Genomic DNA, 23,689 nt, shown 5'->3' with positions numbered 1-23,689 from the left:
GAAGAAGACAGTTTGCGACAGTGCAGCTCACACTGCGGCAACTACTTTGCGACAACGGATCGGAACACGTCACACGTGTGTACAGTCCGCTGCTGCTGAATCAAACATGGCAAAGACTTCCAAAAAGAAAGTCGGCAAAAAGAGTCGAAAACCCGCAGATGCGGCAAATGAAATGACAACGGTGAAGCCGGATGTGGACTACGACGATGACGACGAAGAAGAGAAGATTAATGAAAACATCACTAGCGACGAAGGAGAAGAAGAGAGCGGTGAAGATGAGAGAAAACACCAAAAGCTGCTGGAGGCCATCAGCTCCCTCGGAGGTAAGAAGAAGAAGAAGCTGGGTGAAAGATCCGAGGCGGCCGTGCAAATGTCTGAATTCACGGTCAATGCGGAGGGCGAGGGCGACAAAATCGACCTGTCCGACCTCATCGGCACCATGGACAAAACCCCCGCGGTGTCCAATAAGACCAAGAAGCAGCTGAAGAACCTGCAGCAGAGCCAGAAAACCATTGAATGTCCTCTGAGCAAGCAGGAGACCCAGAGGATCCAGAGGGATGTGGCGTTTCAGAAGACGGCGGCAGAGGTTTCAAAGTGGAAGGGCATTATCAAGCAGAACCAGAGGGCCGAGCAGCTGGTTTTCCCCCTGAACAGGGAGCCGTCGGGCCCCAAACCCCTGGAGAAGGTGGTGTGCGGGTGGAAAGCGCGAACCCCGCTGGAGCAGGAGATCTTCAGCCTGCTGTCCGTCAACAAGCAGCCCATCATCGACCCCGTCCTGACCCCGAAGGAGGAGGCGTCGCTGAGGGCGATGAGCCTGGAGGAGGCCAAGATCCGGCGCGCGGAGCTGCAGAAGGCCCGCGCCCTGCAGTCGTACTACGAGGCGAAAGCCAAACGGGCGCGGAGGATCAAGAGCAAGAAGTACCACAAGGTGCAGAACAAGGCCAAGCGCAAAGAGTTCCTGCGGCAGTTCGACGAGATGGCGAAGACGGACCCGGCCGCCGCCTTGGAGGAGCTGAGCAAGATGGAGCTGACGAGGATGCGGGAGAGGATGTCGCTCAAACACCAGAACAGTGGCAAGTGGGCCAAGTCGAAGGCGATCATGGCGAAGTACGACGAGGAGGCTCGGAAAGCCATGCAGCAGCAGCTGGAGGTGAACAAGGAGCTGACGCAGAAGATCGTCACCTCGCTTAATGAGGAGGAGGAGGAGGAGGAGGAAGAAGAAGAAGATGCGGAGGTGCTGCCTGATTTCGTGAACGACGCTGAGATGGGGCCGGATCCGACGAACCCGTGGATGAGAGGCAAACTGTCCGCAGAACCCGCAGAGAACGAGACAAAGGACTGCACAGAGCCGGCTGCTGCGGCGGCGGGAAATACAGCAGAAGAAGAAGAGGAGGATGAGCAGGAAGTGGAGGAAACCGAGGAGGACGCGCTTCTCAGAGAGTTCGACGCCAAGCGGAAGTTGCGTCAGGCTCAAGAGTCCGACAAAGAACTGGTCATATGTGTGAGTGACGACGATGACGAGGAGGAGGAGGAGGAGGAGGAGGAGAAGAACGCCGAAGCCGAGGATCCGGACAAAGAGGAAGAGGAGCTTTCACAATTCACGAGCCTTTACAGAGGGATAGAGACCGAGGCGGCTGCGGACGCCGTACAGATGGATGCTTCGGCTCCGCTGGAGGAGGGGCTTGTGAGGATCCGGACGCTGGAGGACGTGGAGCTGCTCGGTCCGGAGGAGCCGCCCGCCGAGGCAGCGCCGGTTCAGACCCAGAATCCTCCAGCTGCAGAGAACCCGCCGCCCGGTCCTCAGAAGGCAAACAGGAAAAGGAAGAGGGGGATCGATCTGAAAGAAGTTCTCACCAAGGAGGCCAAAGTCATCCAGGTCCCCTTGGCTCAGACTGTGGAGGACGGCGAGGACTTTGAGGAGAAGGAGGAGCAGAGGGGCCTCATCAAAGAGGCGTTCGCCGGGGACGACGTCATCTCCGACTTCCTCAAGGACAAGAGGAAGCAGGAGGACGCGGGGAAGCCTCGGGTCGTGGACCTGACGCTGCCCGGCTGGGGCGAGTGGGGCGGCACGGGCCTCAAACCGTCCCGCGGCAAGCGCAAGAGGTTCAGGATGAAAGCTGTGGCGCCGCCTCCGAGGAAAGACAGCGGCCTCCCCAGCGTCATCATCTCCGAGGCGAAAGGCGGCTGCGTCGGCGCTCACCAGGTGACCTCGCTGCCCTTCCCCTTCGAGAACCCCTTGCAGTTTGAGAGCACCATCCGCTCTCCTCTGGGCCGGACCTGGAACACGGAGCGGACGGTGAGGAAGATCACCAAGCCGAAGGTCGTCACCCAGCTGGGCGCCATCATTGAGCCAATCGCACGGGAGAAGCTGATGAAGGACAAGAAGCAGCCGTTTGCTGTGAAAACAATTCATAAAAACAGGGTGGACTCAAGGAAAAAAACAAAACGCTAGAAACAGATATTTCTGAAATGCTTGCAGATAAAAAGTGAATGGAAAAGAAAAGTGTTGCAACATGTTTCACTGGATGTCAGTGTTTCTCCACCTCTAAGTCCAATCAATAACTTTGTAGCTATTGATTTCTGTGTGGGTCTGTGGGATCATGTTGTTTTATTCTGATCAATTCACTTGAATCCATCTGTCTGTTGTAAGAATATTTCAGCTATCAGAGTTTTCCAATGATCTGTGTTTACTGAAACGCTCACTTTTTCTGTTTTTCCAGAGCTTTTCATATTGTATTATATTTGATATTGAAATGTATAACAGTTAACAATAGTTGAAATAAATTCCACCATTGGAGTTAAAGATATTACGGTTGCCAGTGTGTGTATTGTACTTTGTCAGTTTTATTATGTGGTTTTTCGCTTTTTAGGAGGTGTACACTACTACTTCTTCATGTGGGTTATGCAGTTTTGTAGTAGTTTTCTAGTTTAATGTATAGTTTTAGACATCTATATGGTAGCATGAACACATTTATACCACTTTCATTTGCTCTATCCTGTCTTTCTTTAAGATCTAATCTGACAGAACTCAGTGTGTTGTCTAAAAATGTTTTGGGATGTTCACAATCTGAACAGCAACTACTATTCCCCAGTGTGTTTATTCAGCACACATGCACCTCCACAGCAAGGAAATTGCCACCATTGTTGGAGAAAATGCAATGTTAAAGTGTCATTTTGCCAAAATTACCTCTAAAACACAGACGTGAAGTCGTAATGTTTATAATTTTAGAAAGAAAAAAATGTTTTGAGCACTGCAATCTTCACTAGAATCATAAATTAGATCACAAGAGATATGGAACTGAAACAAAAATTGCATCAAATTTAAGAAGAAACATTAGAATCCCCATTAACTATATTGTATACTGTGTTTGGAAAAACATTACATAATTTCAACAAACTCCCTTCAGACCATATTGAGGCCCAATCGTTATGGTATCAAGTTGTTTTCAGTGATTGTTTTATTTTACCATCAGTCTAGTCACACTGCATTGTGGGTATTTTTTCAGCCTGTCACTTTATGGTTCATATTTCTCTGGTGTCTGCTCAATCAAAACCAGAAATTCAGTGTAACATCCTGGTGTTTTTTGGCGTGCTTACAGTACGCTGGAGAAAAATCTGCCTACTAAACGGTTTTAGATGATGTATGCCGAAACGGCCGACTGATCCGCAGGTACTACAGCGCCCAGACAAGCTGCAGGTCACACCTCATTCAGCGCCACTGAGCGCGTGCGTTTCTACTACACCGCCCGAGGAAGAGAGGGTCACAGCGGTGAGTCATACAGTATCTAACAGCACCATTTCAGAAGTTTGTGCTTGAATTCCTTCCCCTCTCTTTCTCTCGAGCGAGTGTTGATTTTCAATACATTTGTAAGGCTATGCGGCAGTGTCTAAAAGAAAAGCCATTACAGTTGGGTTAAACCTTCACACATGGGTGAGAGTGCATGCTTTGGCACCTGACGTCTCTGTATTTCACATGATAGACACTCTATTAAAGCGGGGGGATCCCGTAATGGACTATGCATCAGTGCAGGTAATGGTTGTCAGCTTGAGCGCCCAAGAGGCAGTGGAGAATTCCATTAGAAACCCTATAGTTACTAAATCAGTCATTCTCCCTCTCTCTTTCTCTATCGAACTACTCTCTTTCGGGCAATTACTACAGCTTCATACACCTTTCAGCAATGAAAAGAGACCTAGTCCTTGGACTTACCCCTGCCCGCTGGACTGCAACGCCCACAGACAGTGATTCTCACTCAAATATATGAAGGCCAGTCCGGCTGTAAATCAGAGAGCCGGGGGTATGAATGGCCAACAGCCCCAATGATGGAACATGTTTTTCTCCATAATGCCCATTTGTGAGATCCGCTCAAATATTTGCTCTAGGATGAAGGAGCATTTATGCCGAGCTTCTGGGTTGGCTAGAGCTGAAAGAGGATGTTGAAGATACCATACCCACTTATTTTCTGTTCCCTGGTCGCTTTTTGTATTGTTAGTGTAATGTTACGGCTGTGTGGATATTCCACAATAACAGAAGATAAGAAGTTGTCTTGAATAAATGTAGGTATCACTTCCCAAAAATAATCAGAAATTGAACGACGAGCATTTCTGTTCATTTTTAAGAGAACAGAAGTGTTACTTTTCAGAGTGAGTAGACTTAAATATCCATAACTCTGGCTCTCTTCCATCCAGAGCAATATATTTTCAAAGCTCCAGTTTTATTTGCCACTGGTGCTCCACTACAATCCAATTGCCTTGGTGGCCTATGCATAAAACAATCTGATAGAGGACTCTTTCCCATTTCCCCCTGTAATCCAAGGCCCAACTCCATTCCCACCCTGACAGGTGTAAGATTAACTTAGTTAGGTGCTAAGCCGCTCATGCGCACCAAATTAAATTAATGGAACAAATTTCCCTCCTAATTAAGATGAAAATACGTGTCAGTTGTAACCTTGCTGAGCACTAATTATGTACAAATGATTTATCATCTGTTTCGTCCTGAATAGCAATGGGCTCACCTCTCCGATAGCCCTGGCTGGCTGTTAAGAGATGGCCCCTGATTAACACTGACAGGTTGTGCTGCGGAGAAGCTGCACGTCGCCGGCCAGCCAATGGGAGCCAGCCTGAGCTCAGTCTCTCCTCCCTTCCATTAACCTACATTGAGTGTGCAGCTGAGCATCGCCGCGCCTCGGCTCTCCTTCTTGTTTCTCTCCCCGGAATGAAAATAAAGTACATTCAAGGGGGCTGACTGATGCCGCCTGATGGAGCCGGGGGCTGAGAATTGAACGAGGGATGAATCCCAGCTGATGTGGCGTGTGTTGAGTCTGGAGTGGTGCCTGTATGATCGGAATAACAGAGGGAGATGAGCCGTCTGAGGGCGCTTCGGCAGCCTCTCCACCTCAAATAACAAACTGAAAAGCGTAGAGCACAATCAAGCTCATGCATCAGCATTTTACGCCCCGCAGCAGATAATTGTAGATTGGTGCCTAACAAAAACAAGCTTGTATCATCCTCGCTGAGGCCAGCAGGTGGTGCAATAGGTTAAGCCTGGCAGGAGCCACTGTACACATTCCTGTGGGCTAAAATATAAAAAATAAACAGGGCTTTATTATACAATTATGGCCTAACTGGGATATTCCATCTTATTTTCTCCTGCCTTGCAAGTACAGATATATTTCAATGGGCGCCAGCTCTGATTAGCATTAGAATCGGAGTCCCTTGTGGCTGTAAGGATACACCGGCCAATCTGTAATCATTGTTCCGCAGGCTTGCTCACAGGGGATATAGCCTGCTTTGTCATTATCATTCAATATGCCACACACATGCTGGTACTGCTTCCTTGGTGCTGCCAGCAATGGGGGCATTTGCATTTCTTCCTCATAGTCCCAAGAATTTGCAAAGACAATGATGAACTGGTGGACTCGCGCAGCCACAAATGACTCCTCTCTGTTTCCAAACGCTCGGAGAGGAGAGATGTGTTTTCTCTCCCTAACTGCTGTTAAAGAAAGAGAAAAGCTCTCTCTGTCTCACTCTATGTCTCATTTTCTCCTTGTGTGACGAGTTTCCCCCCGCACAATTGTCTGCGTGCGCGTCTTCGAAATGTCATGTGTAAAGCTGTCTGATCTGCTCATTAGGGATCATTTGACTTTCTATTATGACTTTGGGTCATTAAGCCGCCGCCTACCGTGCCACAATTTGCTTGTTTGCTGTTTCATTGTTGTGGTAAATGTCAGTGTGCCTACAGAGAGCAGCTACCTGCATGCTCTGACTCATTTTCCTGTGTTTTTGTCTTGTCTGTCCAACCTGACCATTCCCCTGCTGCTGCTGCTGCTGCTGCTGCTGGAGGGAAACATGGCAGAGCTACAGATGTTAATGCAGATTCATAGCATGTCAAGCGCACAGAGAGACAGAAAGGGAACGTCAAGCAATCATTGTATGAGGGATTTCCTGATCTTTGCCGTTTGCCCTGAGGATGTACTGTAGGTTGTTGTAACATGCACACAGCTGAAATAAAAGTCTCTCTCTGGCAAAAAATGTATGCAGGAATTTGTAATAAGTCTTTTTTGCCTTGGCATATTCTGCTACGAGCCTTTTCCCAGCCAAAAAAACGGAGTAATAATTTCATGTTTTAGTTTACCTTACACATGCGTGATCCTGACACTGATCTCTCTAATGTCCTGTCATGAAGGCATTGTCATATTCTCCTGTCTGAATAAATAAAGATTTTTTCTCATTCACTCAAATTGCTTGCGCTCATCCCCAAAAACATGCGACAAATGTCACTGTAACGTTCAAGCAGCAGCCATTTTCTTTTGTGCGCTCCTGTGCTTTGGCTCCTTTTTTCCCCATTTACTCAAAGTGAGAGAGGGGAAGAAGCAGCAGCAGAGGTTTTGGGAGGCTCGGCAAACACGGCAATCTCCCGTTATCACCGCTATCTGGGGATTGGCGGATGAGGCAGAAGGAGGGGGAGGAGGGAAGGGAAGGGGGTGTGGGGGGGGGTTAGAGGTTAATTATAGACAACAGAGAGGTCAGGGGGCCTATTATTTCGGAGCTGAGACCTGCAACGGTCCAATGGGGATGACATTTACGACGACGAGGGCCCCACCCCACCCCAACCCCAACTCCTCCATCCCCTCCCCACTCCACCCCACCCCGCCCCGCCCGCGCCATCACTCACATTTATACCGAGGGAGCCGACAGTGGGACTCACTGGTCTGATAATGAAAAGGCCCTTAACGTTTGGCACAGGCAGGATGATGAATTGTATCCCTGGCTCTCCTCCGGCTGCGGCAGGGAGCCTCCAAATAGCCCTTGACAACTAATTGAAAGCCCCCATACCCTCCTTTTACCCACCAGACTTCCTTTATCACTCTAATTATTAGGGTTAAGGACGTCTCCCGCGGGATTGTGGATAGTACGGCATGCAGAATCTGCCGAGTCACCTTATTAAATGAACTGTAAATTAATCACTTTAGTCGTCCTTAATCTGTGGATTATCCTAGTGAGTCATGATGTTCAGACAGTTGGGTTTCGTTGTGGTTTGTTGTGGTTTTGTGTGAAAGGTAATTAAAACTCGCTTCCTTGTGCTGATGAAGGCTGTGAGGTTTTTAAGTTTGCGTAACGAAGAGCCAAAAAGAAAGCCAAATAAATGCTTTTTTAAAGCTATTTTGGAGTGCCTTGGATCTCTTTTAAAGATCATTAAATTAACCTTGAATTTTGTGATAGTAACATTGATAACATTGATATTGGTCGTCCTTAATCTGTGGATTACCCTAATGAGTCATGATGTCCAGACAGTTGTGTCTCGTTGTGGTTTGTTGTGGTTTTGTGTGAAAGGTAATTAAAACTCGCCTCTTTGTTGAAAAGTGTTGGACACAATTGTTTACTTTTTGTAAAGAAGAGCCAAAAAGAAAGACAAATAAATGTTTTTTTAACCTATATTGGAGCGCCTTGGATCTCTTTTTCCTACTAATTAAAATTACCTTGGGATTTTTTGATAGGAAAATTGATGAAACATATTAAAACATGTTGCAGCAACATGTTACGGAGTCATACATGAGAAACAACCACAGAATCAACTGAAATGTGACTGTTGGACTTCACAGATAGCCTGACAGTTATGTAAATCCTTTGTTTTACTGTGCAGGTAGCTGCTGACAGACGGGCCGTTACTCTACTTCAGCTTTCTCCACAACACATCATCTTTCTTCTGTCATCTTTCATTCATGACCCCCCCCCCCCAACTCTCTTCTCTCAGGTTGTTTTTTTTTTTTTCCATCTGCAACATATTTGATTTGCTCTTGTGGTCTAATAGGCTTACAGAGATGCAGAGGTGAGGAAGTCACAGTGCGGAGTGGATCACACTTAATCCCTCGTCCCATTTACACTCCATTTTGTATTCAGCATACTGGCCCTGCTGCTCATGATGGGGTTGCAGGGATTATATCTGGCTACACAATAGTTTGAACATATACAGAGCAGACCATCCATGCTTTCTCATCCCACTGCGGTTCAGACTCAACTTTATCGTCGTTAGCTGTAGTTTGTGCTTCGTGCGCTGGATTTAAAAATCCCAGTCAGACAAAAGCTGCTGCTGCTGCTGCTGCTGGGCAAGATGTGTTTTTTCACCCTGAATCATGAAGCATACTGGGGCAACTCTGGGGAAAGTAAGAAACAAAGAAATAAAGAATAAAACAACAAATTTTAGTCAATTTTTCTTCAATGTAGACTAAACGACCTAAAAGATGATTGGTGTGGTGTAAAAGGCAAAAGCTATCAGTGCTATCAAGCAGAATAACATTAGTCTGATAAGCCGTAACAGACAAAATTAATCAAATACATATGAAAGTGGATTGTACATTGCATTGTTTCTGACCAAAACTAACTCACCCAAAATCCTACTAAAACATCTACTACTGTAGTCTGACACTTGTTATTAATTTCATTTAGTTTTTTTTAAACACACACACACACACACACACACACACACACACACACACACACACCATCCTCCTTTGTGTTGTGTGTTCATTCTTGCTACTGTACAAACTGTGACATGTTTGCAGAAAATTAATAAACAAACCTTGTTCAAAAACATAAGAAACAAAAACACCATGACAAAAGAAGCTGAACAAAACAAAACAGGATTAAATACACAAAAATTGACAAGATCTTCAAGATTTAAGAAGCTTAAAGGAATAGTTCACTCAAAAATAAAAATTCTGTCATCATCTACTCACCCTCATGCCAGTTGAAACACAGGTGAAGTTTGTCCATATAACACACAGAGAGGTTGCAGCACAACTCCATAGCAGCCTTCTCCAAAACAACTGTCAGTGGGGACCGGTTCCAAAAAGACCTACAGTATATTTACACCATAATTTAGTGCAAATCTTAACTACAGCTGATTGATTTGCAACAAATAATGGTGTATAGGTCTTTCTATTCACAGTGTGATTGTTTGGCTGTTTTTGTTTTGGAACTCTAAAGAACAGGTCCCCATTGACTTCAGTTGTTTTGGAGAAGACTGCTACGAAGTTGTGCTGGCAACCTCCCTGTGTGTTATATGGACTAATAAATTTCACCTGTGTTTCATTTGGCATGAGGGTGAGTAGATGATGACAGAATTTTAATTTTTGAGTGAACTATTCCTTTAAATAATGGTTTACAAAAGATTGACTTTTAATTGTTTTGTACTTTTAAGAATAAAGAAGACCAGGAAGGAGCTAAGTCCCAAGTTAAATGAATGGCATTTGGCAATAACACTTAAAAAGGCACATTTATGAAACTTCATGAGTGCACTACTTTAATCACGTGATACGCAAGCTTTGTGTAACGCGGTTACGTCATGGCTTTAGAAGCTGATTGGCTGTGCATTCAGCTCAGGGACGCAGTTCCAACCGGAAGTGTTCTAAGTTAGCGAGAAGGCTAATTAACGTTTCATCCGTTATCTCGCCAACGAATACACACTCTGAGCCAGTTTAAATGTCGTGTGAAATGTATAATTAAATTCGCGGAATGTCTCTCTCAACATAAGGTAAGATTTATCATTCACCTCAGCCAGCCTGCTGCTACGGATAGCTTATAATAACAAATGTAAGCTATGTAATCAAGCTAGCTATTCCAAAGCTAACTTAGCTCTCACCCGACTACTGACATAACGTCTACTAGCCAGGCAGCCTTCTGGCTATTGAAGTAGCAGTTTTTATTAGTGTTAATTTCGAATTTACATTGCTTCTTCTAAACGTATTTATCAGCAACTAGTTGGGTAATGTTTATGAACAGGTTGGCTAACGCTGTACTGCATGACGATTAGCGATCTAATCAGCTAGGTAACGTTAACAGCTTGCCAGGCTAGCTGAGATAAAAGGTTATTTAAATCTGTGTTATGCCACAGATGACGGTCTGTTGACACTGATCATACAGACTCACCTGAGGCGAACTGCTATAGCTAAAGGTCGTTTGTTACCTAACGCTAACCGGTAAACAAACAGTTTGTTGTTTAGTTAGCTAGCATCAATATCACCAGCAAATGTTACACTGCAGCTACACTGTCAGGCACTTGCAAACAATTTGACATATAATCTAGCATAAGATCAGCATACCTGAACTAGGTTTGAAACTGCTGCTGTCAAAGCCTTTTTGTAGTAAATTATGTATGTATATGACGTAGTATAGGATGTATATATGTGTAATATGTATATATGATGTAGCATGGTATATGACATGTATATGATGGTATGTAAAGCCCTTTGAGACTTGACTATAGCCTATATAAACAAGACTACACTAGACTTTTCTGACAATCTCCCTGTCCTTGTTTTCCAGCACAGTTTGGGATGTCAGTGGAGGACGTTGAACTCACTGGTGGATAGAGACGTCAGACAGCGTTACACATTTCCCTCTCCTAGGGTTACGAATGTCCCTAACACTGACAGCCATGACCGACAGCACAGTGACCAGCGGCCAGCAGCAGCGGTTGGGATCCGGCCAGAAGCCTCGGCCCCCCCAGGGGCCCTACATCTCGGTCATCACCAACAGGTCAGTTCTGAGGCTGTTAAACTTTGGCCCAAATTATAGATAGAAGTGGACCATGGGTGGTCAACTCACGACTTGTAGGTAGGCTTTTTGCATTCAGCTGTGGTTTTTATGTCTTGGTAGACAGAACAATAGCGATAATGGAATGAGTTTTTCAGGTCAAGAAAAAGTGAGAGTCGCACCCCTTACTCACAACACAACATCGGCTATTTTGTGGCTGCTTTGCATTCGGGTCTATTGAGGCTACTGTCGGTGGAGAAATTGGTGTCTTGTTTGGCCAGTTACCCACAGGAATAAGAAAGATACACCTCCAAACAACAATGTATGGTAGAAATGTAAGGTACATGGGCATGAGCTGTTTTTTTTTTTTAAAGTGTTTAAGGGTGGTTGTCTCTGTTAATTTTGTATTCACATGGTGCTCATAGCCAGGCTGGATAACGAGCCCTTTGTTGTTCTTCATTACCAAAGGCAGGGATGTGCCTATTTTTTATGTAGAACAAGTATATAGGAGGATATATGGTGTCTTACACTGTCATGTTGTACTGTATGTGAGGTCTTGTTGTCCTTGTAACATGTTGTGTCAGTATTTTACCAAGAAACTGCAACTTCTCAGTATGTGTTAAAGGTGATTTTGATTCTGATGACTTCTTGGTGTTCTGTATTACAGGACCACCAACCTGGTGATCCGTGGGGCCATGCTGTTCTCAGTGGGTGTGTTCCTGGCCTTGGTGCTGAACCTGCTTCAGGTGCAGAGAAACGTCACCCTCTTCCCTCCTGATGTCATCAGCAGTATCTTCTCCTCAGCCTGGTGGGTGCCGCCCTGCTGCGGCACGGCCTCAGGTAAGATGGACACACCCTAAAGATAGCTAGCAGTCCGCGGTCCCGTCAGGTTTATTTTTGTCTTTTCATCGAGACAGTAGGAAGCTGAGAGGGACGCAGAGTGGAGGAGACGCAGGAGAGAAGGTCCTGGTGGCATTTGATCCTCGGCCAGGAAGCTCCAGAGTCTGTGTCGACTTCTGGCAAGAAGTTTTTCATACAGCGTAACCATTTGACATCTCTGATTACAGGACAAGGATTGCTCTGATGAATGCTCTGTTAATTACTGAAACACGTCTCTTGAAGTGTCTCTCTTCATGGATTGAGTGCCATCTTCTTCCCATTTTATTGGGGCTGTTTGATTTGTACAGGACAAGGATTCGTAGAGCTATAAGCTCTAGTATAAATACAGATTTGTATTCACCATGTTGTGTCTCACCAGAAACAACCCCCATTTTGGGTTTTGATACATTGATTGATGAAGGCTGTTTGCAGGCTGTTTGAAAAAACGTATTGTCTCATTTCAAAATACTAAGTCCATGTAGGCCAGTCTTTCTCAATCCTGATCCTCGGGACACACAGTGCTGCTAGTTTTCTATCCTACCAGGCAGTTAAAGTCACTCTGCATCACTAGGTGTAAATCAGTCTCTGATTAGATGGCTAGAATGAAAACCAGCAGGGTTCTGGGTCCTGAGGGTTTAGAACCACTGCTGTAGACACACACAGCAGTAATACACAATCAAATCAAATTGCTTTATTACAGCTTGATTTGAATGGCCCTAATGGCAGAATTGAAAGCCAAATGATCTTTAAAGAGTGTGTAAACAAACTTTCCAGCCAGTCTCTGCCTGGTACACTAATTTTGAAAGATGTGAAAAAGTGTGGTGAGAGTGAATAGGGGAGTGTGTCCATAACAGATCACCCATCTCTTCTTGGGGGTGGGAACAATTTTCTGATGGCAAAGCATTTGATGCTGCCAAAGGTGAAATACCTGTCTTCACATCACTTGGAGAGCAGTGCAACAATGATTTTCTGCCCCCTAGAAGTGGATGTAGGACTTCAGTTGAAAAATGTTGAAATTAAGTACTGGATTAATGCCACTGTCACTATGTAGAAGCCATACAATAATGTTTACAGCTCATAAATGTGATTTAGTGCTGATTCACTCTTTAATGATCTGATTAGACAGCTTTACATGTGGCTCTGGTTGCACTTGTTGTTTCAATGTTATTTTTATTTAGTTTTGTTTTTTTGCCTCCAGTCACACATGGCATTAGGACTGGAATTCCATATAGCCTGAACAATTCAATTCAGTCACAATCTGCATACGAGTGACGTAAATAGATGGACATTATTGTAATTTTGTAAGAGCAGGTGTCACTTTTTTTTTTCTCATTTTGGGACGAAACTCGGCAGATGTTTAGTGTGTATGGACACTCAGAGATTTGGTCTTTTATGACTGGATCTCAAAAGTCTTATTCCAAATAACAAGTGTAACCACAGCTTATGATAAGGCCGCACAGTTATAGATAAAATTAGAATCTTGATTATTTTTCTAGACATTGCAACCACAGTCGTTAATCACAATTATTAGATTATTAATTGATTTGGGGAACAAAGCTGTTTTAATCACACTCTCTCTTTCTCATAGCAACACCTTGATTATTTTCAGCTGTTCTAAGGGAAATGAGACGTACAAATATTAATTGCAGAAACTAAAATCGCCATATACAGTTAAATAAGATTAAACACGATTGTGCAACCACAGCTCCTGGCATTTTGAAGTAGCATATGTGGACATTTGCATGGGAATAAACACACACACACACATCCACACACACCCCCCTCCATCTGAATGCACACAGTGCCCAGTGGGCTCGACTAGCCGGCATTATTGAAATGTCGTCCCCTGGGTGCTGAGCGGCGGATGTAAAGCGGGGGAGTGCGGCGCGGCGCGGCGCTGGCTGGTCCCGAGCGGCTCCGCTCGCAGCCCAGCAGCCCCAGGCTCTCTCCCTCCTGAGACTCCGCCGCTCTTCCTGCAGGAGCCTGTCATCTCCACTTGTTGCTAACACACACTAGGCTTTCATCCCCCGCGGGAGGGCTATCGCATTTTGTTGACAGTGCAAAATTAATTTGTTTTGACGGCACATTAGTTAAGTCGAAGGTGATCGGGGCTTGAGCTGCGATGCAAATCAGCGAAGTTTATTGTTATTTTGTCAAATACCAACTGCCAGTGTCTGAAGTTAACAAATGAATTTACCTGCCAGGAACAAGCTTTAACAGCCAAAATAATTAATGTATTTTTTCATAGAAATATCACCCTAGCTGTTTTCATGCTTTTTCATGTATAGAATCAGGTACTGTCAAATATTCAATAAAGAGACAAGAGCAGATTTAGAGTTTTAATTTAAAACTCACTCACTCACACAGTGGATCAAGTTGGTAATTCATCATGAAGTAACTCGCTACATGAGAATTACTTTAATATTCAAATAATCCATCCAGGAAGTTTAGATGCTTCCGCTTTGTGTAGAGCAGCGTAACAGGCAGCCAATCAGGAGCATGTTTGATGCAGAACCATTATTTTGCTTTGATTTGATTGGATCACAGTCAGAGGGAGGGTACGGTGGCCAGTGGGGACAAAGTTTGAGAATAGGCAAAGACCAAAACTGTAACTAAATGTTATCGTCTCAAAAAGCTAAAGATTTTACCGGCATTTGGCGCTTGGCAGGTTATATTTCCTGACCCTGCTAACTGGACACATAAGGAAGCTTTTTCAAAAACAGTTTCAGACCTAGGGAGTGTGTCATCAGAATTGCATGGATGCCACGCGAAGGCCTTTTCTCTTCACAACAATACCGTGCAAAGCATGTTGGGACTGTGCTATTGCAGCAATAAAAGCCGGTTGTGTTGTCTCTCCCTTTGTCCCTTTCTCAGCCATGATCGGCCTGTTGTACCCGTGCATCGACAGCCGGCTGGGCGAGCCGCACAAGTTCAAGCGGGAGTGGTCCAGTGTGATGCGCTGCGTGGCCGTGTTCGTGGGCATCAACCATGCCAGCGCTGTATCCTTAAGGCGTTGTTGTTGTTGTTGTTACCACTGGATCAGTTCACTGACAATCACACCACCAAAATACATGATGGGGCTCAAGGGTTAGAAATTGCAGAATGATTTATTGTTGTTTTATTGCTATGTCGTTGGTGAACTGCAAAAATCTTATATCTACAGTTTTTTGTGTTTTATACTAGAATTGCACACATAGAAACCCTTGTTCTGTGAGCCTGAGGCATTAGTTAGACATTGTAAATGGTTAAAATACTTGGATGTCAGTGGGAAAACAACCAGTTTGTCTAAATTTCTAAGAAAATGACTATTTGGCGATGCAAGTTTTCACCAAGCCACAGGCAATATTTTAGTCAGTGGTCTATCCTGAGTTGTTCATTTGGCAGCGAGCGGTTTGATAATGTATAATGTAGACTGTGAATGTTGACAGCGCGTTATGCATGCACTTCAGTACATCAGTTTTTAATCATAATTTGTTGTTTCAAATCAGCTGCATTAAGATTCAACACTTGGTACACTCTCATATTAACCCTACGATGGCTAACTAGCTGAACGTCCCACATAGCTGCAGTTTCTGTCTCGTCTACACGGCCTCTGTGTAGATCCAGTTGTAAAGCTCTGTATCGCTGACTGCCAGGCCCTTGACCCTGCTGCTGTCAGAAAGTGGACTTTGCCAACAACGTCCAGCTGTCTCTGACGCTGGCGGCGCTCTCCATCGGCCTGTGGTGGACGTTCGACCGCTCCCGCAGCGGCTTCGGCCTGGGAGTCTGCATCGCTCTGCTGGCGACGCTGGCAACCCAGCTCCTGGTCTACAATGGAGTCTTTCAGTGAGTTCACACACACACACACACACACAGAGTTTAGTGTAGTTTGTTTGTGCAGTGATGCAAACGGATAAAAACACCGTGAAAAAATACACGAAAGAAGAGGAAAAAAATGAAATTCAAGATGACAGGCGCAGGCAAAGCTGAACATGGAAACATTTTTTTGTATCCAATAATTCCAGCAGTATGTTTTCTTTCCTTTACGTTCATTTAGCTGCATTCCCAATCGGCATGTAAAACCCCTTTGGCAACTCTGGTCAGGATTGCTGGATCAAACTGCATTTCCCTGAAAATGTCTTAAAATACCATAAATTATTTCATCCAAACTCAAGGCTTTAAAAGGGTTTGAATGCAGTTAAATAAAGCCTTAAATTCAGTTTGAGAGGTCTTAAAAATGCTGCAGTTTCTTGATACAGTGTGTTTCACGTAGACTTATATTCTGATATGTCTATAGTTATATTTTTCCCTTTTTGTCATGTGCAAAATTGGTCTTGTATTCATTCTAACTGGCATTAAAAAGCCTTCAAATGTCTTAAATTTAACTTGAAACTTGCAGACACCCTGCAAACACTTCTGTTAAATAGCTAAAGGTTAAACTTAATTAATTGCTAAATCTTCCGTTTAGCGTATCGCTAAACAGTTGCTGTAATGTTGTGCTTCTTTTCTGCACAGGTATACTTCTCCAGATTTCCTCTACATTCGCTCCTGGTTACCTTGCATCTTCTTTGCGGGTGTGATAACTATGGGAAACATCGGACGGCAGCTAGCCTTGGTAAGCACCTGCAAAGCCCAAACTCTGCTGGATCAGTATTAGATCCACGCTGGTCCTATATGGTTCGACTGTAACGCAAAAACATTTTAAGTGAAGTGAAAGAGTTGCATGAATGTCCTTCTCCAAAAGGCCACGCATAAATTTCTTACTCCTACCAAACTGTACACTCTCAATAGAACAAACCGGCCATGAAAGTTAATCCAACTGTCATGTGTCTTGACTTTTGTTTTTCCTCTCCTTGTGTCGTTTCTCTCAGTATGAATACAAAGTTGTTCAAGAGAAGACCCATCAGGAGTGAGCGATCCGTTAGCTCCATCAAACCTCTGCTCAGAATGACAGTTTCTTTGCACCAGCGCGAAGCCAAAAGCGGGTCACCAAAGGACATCTGTACGCAGCGTTGATGGGGATTGGCCGACCGACCCCGGCTGAGGCGGAGCAGTCAAGCACGGCCGAGGAATAATGGGCTCCTGATTCGCTGCCTGGCGCTTTCCGCTGGACAACACAGTATTTCTGATTGGCTCTCATTAGCCCGTTCAGAGCCGACGCCGACTTCACCGTGAACCTTCATTTGCTGCTGAGCTGAGGTGAATAATGACAGCGGAGGGTTTCTTTCTTTTCTTTTTTTTTAAAAATATATTTCTTTTGGTGCGGTTTATCCACTGCGCCGTCTGTGATCGCAACTCAACTGGAACGTGATTAGCGGCGAAGCATCTGTCGCCGTTCAGATCAACTCAGCACTAGCAGTTTGAAACCTTTGGCTCCATTGTGCCAAACAGTCATGCAGGGGATCAGTTTTAAAACTCTGCTCACATCCCCTAATCTCTACACATCCTCTCACATATCTGTAGAGAATCTATAGCATAGCTCGCTTATATCTAGAAAGATACGCATCTATATTCCATGCTTTTATAATGTAAAATTAGCTTATATGCATCCACACGCATTCGGTAGTGTTTTATTTTATATGTAAAGGAATGACGGTGTGTGCTGTATGCATGTCTGCCCCGGCTGTGAGGACCAGAGGTGTTCAGTGTTCAGCAGTCACATCCAGTGGGTGTTTCAGCCTCACCTGCCTGCCAGTCACTGATATGTACAGTATCATCGGATCCAATGAATGAATGAAGAGTGATTTCTTATTTTTGATTGTAGAAGGCTACAAGGGTTTTGGGTTGGAGGTGGATTGTATGTTTTGCTGAATTGAGACGGGCAGAGAAAATTGGGTTGGTTTGTCTTTATGTAAACCAGATCTTATTTTGAAACTGAAGGGTTTCGTTCCAAAATGTGAAAAAAAAAAAAGTGACACCCACTCTCCCATATTGACTGCTGGCATGGAAGTCACGCACATTATGAGTTAGTATTGAAGTTGGGAGTCATCTTAAGACATTTGCTTATAAAATTGAGGACATGGAATGTTTTAGGTTTTCCCAAAATGTGTTACACAGTCTTTTGGACTGAAACCCTTCAGGTGCTGTTTAAAATGGATAAAAACATCAGATTTGTGTCACATAGAGTCAAAAATCTGATTTTCTGTTCCCTCTATAATTGCAGCCTTTATTTTCCCCAAACAGCAGGAATGCCAAATTGCCCAGCTAACTTTGAAAAAGCTTCTTCATAGCACTTGAAAAACACTTGATAGTTATCCTTTATAAACCATAGATGATCAGTCAACTAACAATACCGGAGACCTCGGCTTTAGATGGAGAGGTAGAGCGTCATCTTTTTCTGAAAGTTGCTTGAAATAAGTTTTATATTTATCTTTGGTGCGAGTCAAGCGTCAAGATTGTGTGTGTGATCCTGCCCGACTGTGTTAGTCGAATACTTACAAACGTAATACATACAATAGCATATAACTATGTACATGCATAGTTTGTTACAGTTTCATGAGACAATTTCCCAAAGTTTTCAGTGGCTTATAAAGAATACTTATGGTGTTATGAGTGCAAGATGTTATCATTCAGAAAAACAAATGAGATTCTGTGTCTGGACTCATTTTCACATCCACAGCAGCATCAAATGTTGATATTCCTAAATGTCGCAGCATTGTTCCGGTATGTCCGCTGGATAATTCACAGATCCCATTATGGGACTTTTTCCACTCTGTATTTTTTTAACGCAGGTACATTCGCGTTGACTTGGGCACAAAGACAAGATTCAGATACAGTGTTTATAAGTGTGAAGATCTCCATCCTGCTGTTTAGGTCCTATATGCAGTCGGTGTTGTTGGGCTGCTGGATGGTAGAAACTACAGCTGGTCCTTTCATTAAAAACAACAACAAAAACACAAGGAGGTAAAACAAGGAGCACTTACTGTATCAATGAAGAGGACCATTGGACCATTAAGGGAACTTTTTTAAAAATGTCTTTGATATAAAACCTAATGGGTCTAATTAGAAGAATTACACGGTGTTTAAACAATTGAAACTTTCCAAACAGTGTTTTTGTAATCTGTATGATTTAGGTTGCATGATGTTGTGTAAGGCAATGTGGAGGAACATTTTTTTCTGAAACACAATTACAGAGTTTTGGGTAGCATGTTTCACATCAGCATTGTAGCAGCTGTATTTTTTTTTTTGTTAAAATACGATAGACTGGTTGTTTTTATCCCTCCAGAAGCCGGAGGATTGAACTTGTGCGGTGGTTGAACGGAAACTTAATCAATCCACTCACTAATGCAGCGTCTGGAACCTGAACACGTGCAATCTCTTTTGGTGTAATAAACAACATGCCTTTTGGTAACTAACCGCCTCGGATTTCTCTTTTTCCTCATCTTCCCCATTGTGGAGGAAAACTAAGGATGAGTTTGATCTGCAGGTTGGAGAGAGAGTTTTATACAGAGTTTACACAGAGTTTTATAGTGTTGAATATTCATGATTATGTTAATACAGATAGACTTTAATAAAGCTATTGGTCAAAAAGTACAAGATGTTACTTTAGAGTTGAATCTTATAATGGTGAAGCAGATTCAGTATTCTTGAGTTTTAGGCATTTAAGGTGTTAAATATATGTAAATATGGGTCAAAGGTGACATATAGGAATGTTGCTTAGTGTAGGTACTTTTCCCTTTCTTCCTCCACACCGACACCTTGCTTCATGCCTCCTTAAACTAATAAATAGCAGCTGTGGCCTGATGGTTGGAGAGGCAAACTTGAGCCTAGGGTTTGTAGCGTTGAATATCTGCAGGGAAAACCAGGGTGGTGGAAGTGGATTGGATTAGATTCCCTCTGTCAGCAGCTACTGTCGAGACGCTCTTGAGCAAGGCAGGTAACCCCCAGCTGCTCAGTGGGAAACAGTAGAGGACTGTGGTTCTACTGGGGCGGCTCCCAGTGTGACTGTCTGGTATGAATGAGTGTGGAGCTGGAAGATGTTGATTTAAAACAAAGTGAAATGTTTTTTCGTAGGTCATGAATGTGTAGTTAATGAAAGCAGGTGTTAGAGTGAAATCAGCAGCCTGGATCTTAATATTTTAATAAGCTATCACACGTAAGAAAAAAGAATCAGGTGCTGCTCATGAACACGAAAATGACAAAGAAATTCAGAGCATCTCACTGTGGCTTTATCATATGGATCTTTCCCTCTATTAAAGGATAATTCCAGTTATTTTCAACCTGGGCCTTATTTTTTTAGTTGTTACCATCATGACGATTGATTATGTTGAAAATTTAATCACTTCACCGATAATCTCCAGAAGTTGATCGAAAAAGCGAATAAAATCACCTTTCAACAATCGCTTTTTGCATTCAACTGCTGATTACCGTTGGCCCTGTGTGTGTGTGTGTGTGTGTGTGTGTGTGTTGGACAGCAGTGCTCCCAGCGACCTGGAGGTATGAACACTCCACAATGAAGTAGGCTAAGTGATGAAATTTTCAACACAATCGTCATTATGGTACAAACTAGGAAAATAAGGCCCAGGTTGAAAATAACTGGAATTATCCTTTAAATGTAGCAGAGCTAAAAGATAACATGCCGGGCTTCTTAAGTATCTTTAATTTCAGTTTAGATGTACTGAATAATCAAGTCATCTTATGTGCTAGTTGCTTTAATGCACACTCCTAATGTTGAGTTTGACTGACTTGTCATAATTGTCAATAAGAAGTTGAAGCAACATGCTGAATTATCAAAACTCCAGTTACTCTGACAGGAAGAAATGATATTTTTATCTGTTAATAAGCTTATTTAGGAGGCTTTTATTGTGAAAAATGAAAGTTTATTCAAAAGGGTTTTCCAGCAATTGTGAGTTGATCTAACCCATGGGCAAATTGATGTTTGAAATGAAATTACAATGCAATGCTGTATGCTGGGATACATGCTGATTCAAATTGATCATTTAAGTTAATATTTTTACAATTATTCATGAAGCTCAGAACTGTAAGCTCTTTTTTTCTTTTTACATGTGAAGGTATCAAGTTATAATAATTACAATTAGGTCAATAAGGTCAAACAACTAAATGGCTTTAAATCCCTTGATTGAATTGCATAATCTCTGGAGTTTTGACGATATAATATAATATTTCTTTAGAGTGGAAACTGAAATTTGGGTGAAATGACCCTCAGTTCTCAGGTAAAAGATAAGCTTAGTTTCCAGAGCTGAATTAAAAGTCTGAAACCTATTTAAACAGCCAGCTGATTAAGTGGAGGTATATCTGGCACAAATGCTGCTCACAAACTGCAGTGCCACTGCAAAATTGCTCACATCAACTGGTACAGTGTTCATTGCTAATGTGGATTAATGTGTCCTGTCTTGTACCGGCTCCCACAGACACAGGCTCTTATAGACAAAAGTAATTAAGATGAATAATCGGGATTTAAAGACCCTTTGTTTGCATTATTGCTAAATTCCAGGATAAGGACACAGTTTCTCTTTGGTTTACATGACTGTATGAGGCAATTTGCTGTGCGAATGTTATTGTTCAAGGCTAACTAGCTAGTAAAACAATAGGCGTGATGTGTCATAGCAGTAAGTGCTGCTCCGAAGAGCTAAACTCCCCACCACTAATGAATTCATTAATCTCTCTATTTATTCCTGACAAGCAATTATCTCCTCTCGCAGAATGAGGGTCAGGAGGCAAGGTTGAGAGCTCTCACATATTTGCTGAGGAGGAAACATTAAAAGGTAGCCGATCGCTTCTCCCTGCCGTCCTCGCACACCTACTCCTGCTCATTTTTGTGCTTTTGAGTCGGATGTTTTTGCCCAACAAACGACACACAACCCCAACCGCTCTGCACATCCCGCTTCTGACACCGCCGCTAACTGCTTCCGACCTTTAACCTTACTCGATTTTTTTTTTTTTGCCACGTTTTCTCTCGGATCGCTGGAACTCTTAAAGTTTGACCTTGCGCTCGCTCGGGGTGTTTTCACACACAGCAGGGCACAAAACCTATAAAAGGCGCGCGGTAATCGCCGAAGACAGGCTGAGTCCGATGAAATAGGTCCCGGCCGGGAACCACGCCGCCCCGTCTCCCGCGCCCCTCTGAGGGATGACCATCTAAACTGGAATAAAACCCTGTTAAACGGTGTCACAACATGAATCACTGCCCCAGGAGACATCCATCACCGCTTAAAAGGTGACCACAAATGATCTGTGAACCACTAGATATTGATTACTCATGTGCTGCAGGTGTCAGGTTTAATGTTGCAGCGGCTTGATAGTGTCGCCTCTGACAGCCGCTGCCCTAACTCTCCTCTGATAGATTTTAATGGTGAAATATTGATTTCTCTCTGGCCAAGGTCTGCCAGCGAGGGCCAGATCATTTGTTGGGGTAATGCAGGACACTCTGTGCCCTGGTCCCAATCAATCATTTTGACAGGGACCAAAGAGAAAAGGAAGAAGAAGGAAGGGGAAAAAAATCCGACCTGGTGAAGCTACACCAGATACATCCACAATCAGGACTCGCAGGCCCGCAAAGCAGAGAGAGAGAGGAGTGCAGATATCTCACACGCTGGCTCCAGTTAATATGAATACTAACGATGTGTTTATTGAGTGGGAATGCTCAGCAAATCACAGCTGACGGGATAACAGTCGGAGTGCCTTGAGCAGGGAATGAGGATCTCGGAGAGAGGGTCTATATTTTATTTAAGCGGCTCTCGGCCGGGGCTGGGGAGAGAGACTCAGGTAATGTGTTGTGTTACAACTCAGTGGTCGTTCCCCCCAGCCGGAGCGATAACAGACTGGCTAATGGGAAGCCATCAATCACAATCAGCCTCCTATTCCACCAGTGTCTCCACTCTCCTCAGCTCTGTGAGAGGGAGCTGGAATAGAGGCAATAATGGAGTTTTGTGGCTTAGCAGCAGCAGCGGCGGCTCGTCCCGGAGTCATATTTTCAGCCAAAGCAATAGATGCTTTGCCATGTCAGCACGTCTTTTAATAAGAGAGCCACAAAACGACCATGAGCAGCAGTTAAAGCCTGTACGAGGCCTTGGACCGCTAAAGGAGAGGAGAATTAATGCGAGGCGGTCTCAGGTGGGGTGTGTGCTGGGTGTTTGGTGCCAAAAGCAGCTAATTGGTTTTTCATTACACTCTGTTCAGTCTGCTGTTACAGCGACTGAGCATAGGCTACAGACAAAGGACGAATGAATGAACGAATAAATGAAGTGTAGTCGAGGGTACACACAGGTCTGTACTTCCTTCTTTCTGGCCATTTTAAGTATATTATTTCAATAGAGGCTTTGCAGTTGTGTCAGATTCCTTAGCGACCACATCTGGCACCATGGTGGAGGTCTGCTGGAGAATAATATCTAAATATATAACAATCAGACTAGAAAAGGAGAGATACTAGGTTACTGTGACACAGTAAACTGTCTTGTCTTTATTCCAAAACACTCTGAGTTGTAGCTTGAGAAGAGTCAGCTCAGTTAACCTGAAAAAACTGTTAGCTAGCTAACTAGCCAGCAAACACACTGATGTTAATGTGAACATGCGACTATGAGTCCGCTAGCTATACTACACACGTTAGCTAGTAGCCTACGCTAATGTATTTACAAGACAGTGACGGTTAGCTGATAAGATACTATGCTTAGCTAGCTAACAAGCTGGCGTTATCTAAACACAAAATTGATCAGATTTATCATTGGCGAAATGATCAGTTCCCGGTCGAAAATAGCACAGAAATGAACTTTTTCTAATGAATTTGTCAAGATGAAGTACGTTTAGAAATGCAGTTAGCAGTTTGCCACTGTATGTTGCCCAA

The 23,689-nt window shown here is 43.7% G+C and overlaps 2 protein-coding genes across 3 annotated transcripts; both read left to right on the top strand.

Annotated features, from left to right (window-relative positions):
• Nucleotides 1-63: 63 nt before the first annotated feature.
• LOC139925693 (U3 small nucleolar RNA-associated protein 14 homolog A) lies at nt 64-2,798 on the top strand. The gene has a single exon (XM_071917172.2). The coding sequence runs from the start codon at nt 107-109 to the stop codon at nt 2,450-2,452; it is 2,346 nt and encodes a 781-aa protein (XP_071773273.2). The 5' UTR covers nt 64-106; the 3' UTR covers nt 2,453-2,798.
• Nucleotides 2,799-9,899: 7,101 nt separating this feature from the next.
• insig2 (insulin induced gene 2) lies at nt 9,900-19,240 on the top strand. Of its 2 annotated transcripts, none has more exons than XM_078286271.1 (7): nt 9,900-10,030; nt 10,827-11,034; nt 11,699-11,871; nt 14,785-14,909; nt 15,569-15,735; nt 16,405-16,504; nt 16,761-19,240. In XM_078286271.1, exons 2-7 carry the CDS (start codon nt 10,913-10,915, stop codon nt 16,800-16,802), a joined length of 729 nt encoding a protein of 242 aa, XP_078142397.1. In that variant the 5' UTR covers nt 9,900-10,030; nt 10,827-10,912; the 3' UTR covers nt 16,803-19,240. The 2 variants fall into 2 exon arrangements, with proteins under 2 accessions (XP_078142397.1, XP_071773276.1); XM_071917175.2 differs by having other exon boundaries at nt 9,904-10,030; nt 10,822-11,034.
• Nucleotides 19,241-23,689: the final 4,449 nt, after the last annotated feature.

The sequence above is a fragment of the Centroberyx gerrardi genome, chromosome 10 (assembly GCF_048128805.1).
Source record: "Centroberyx gerrardi isolate f3 chromosome 10, fCenGer3.hap1.cur.20231027, whole genome shotgun sequence".
In the NCBI taxonomy this organism is placed as follows: Eukaryota; Metazoa; Chordata; class Actinopteri; order Beryciformes; family Berycidae; genus Centroberyx; species Centroberyx gerrardi.
Note: the sequence above shows the minus strand (reverse complement) of the source record. Positions and strands in the feature narration are given on the sequence as shown.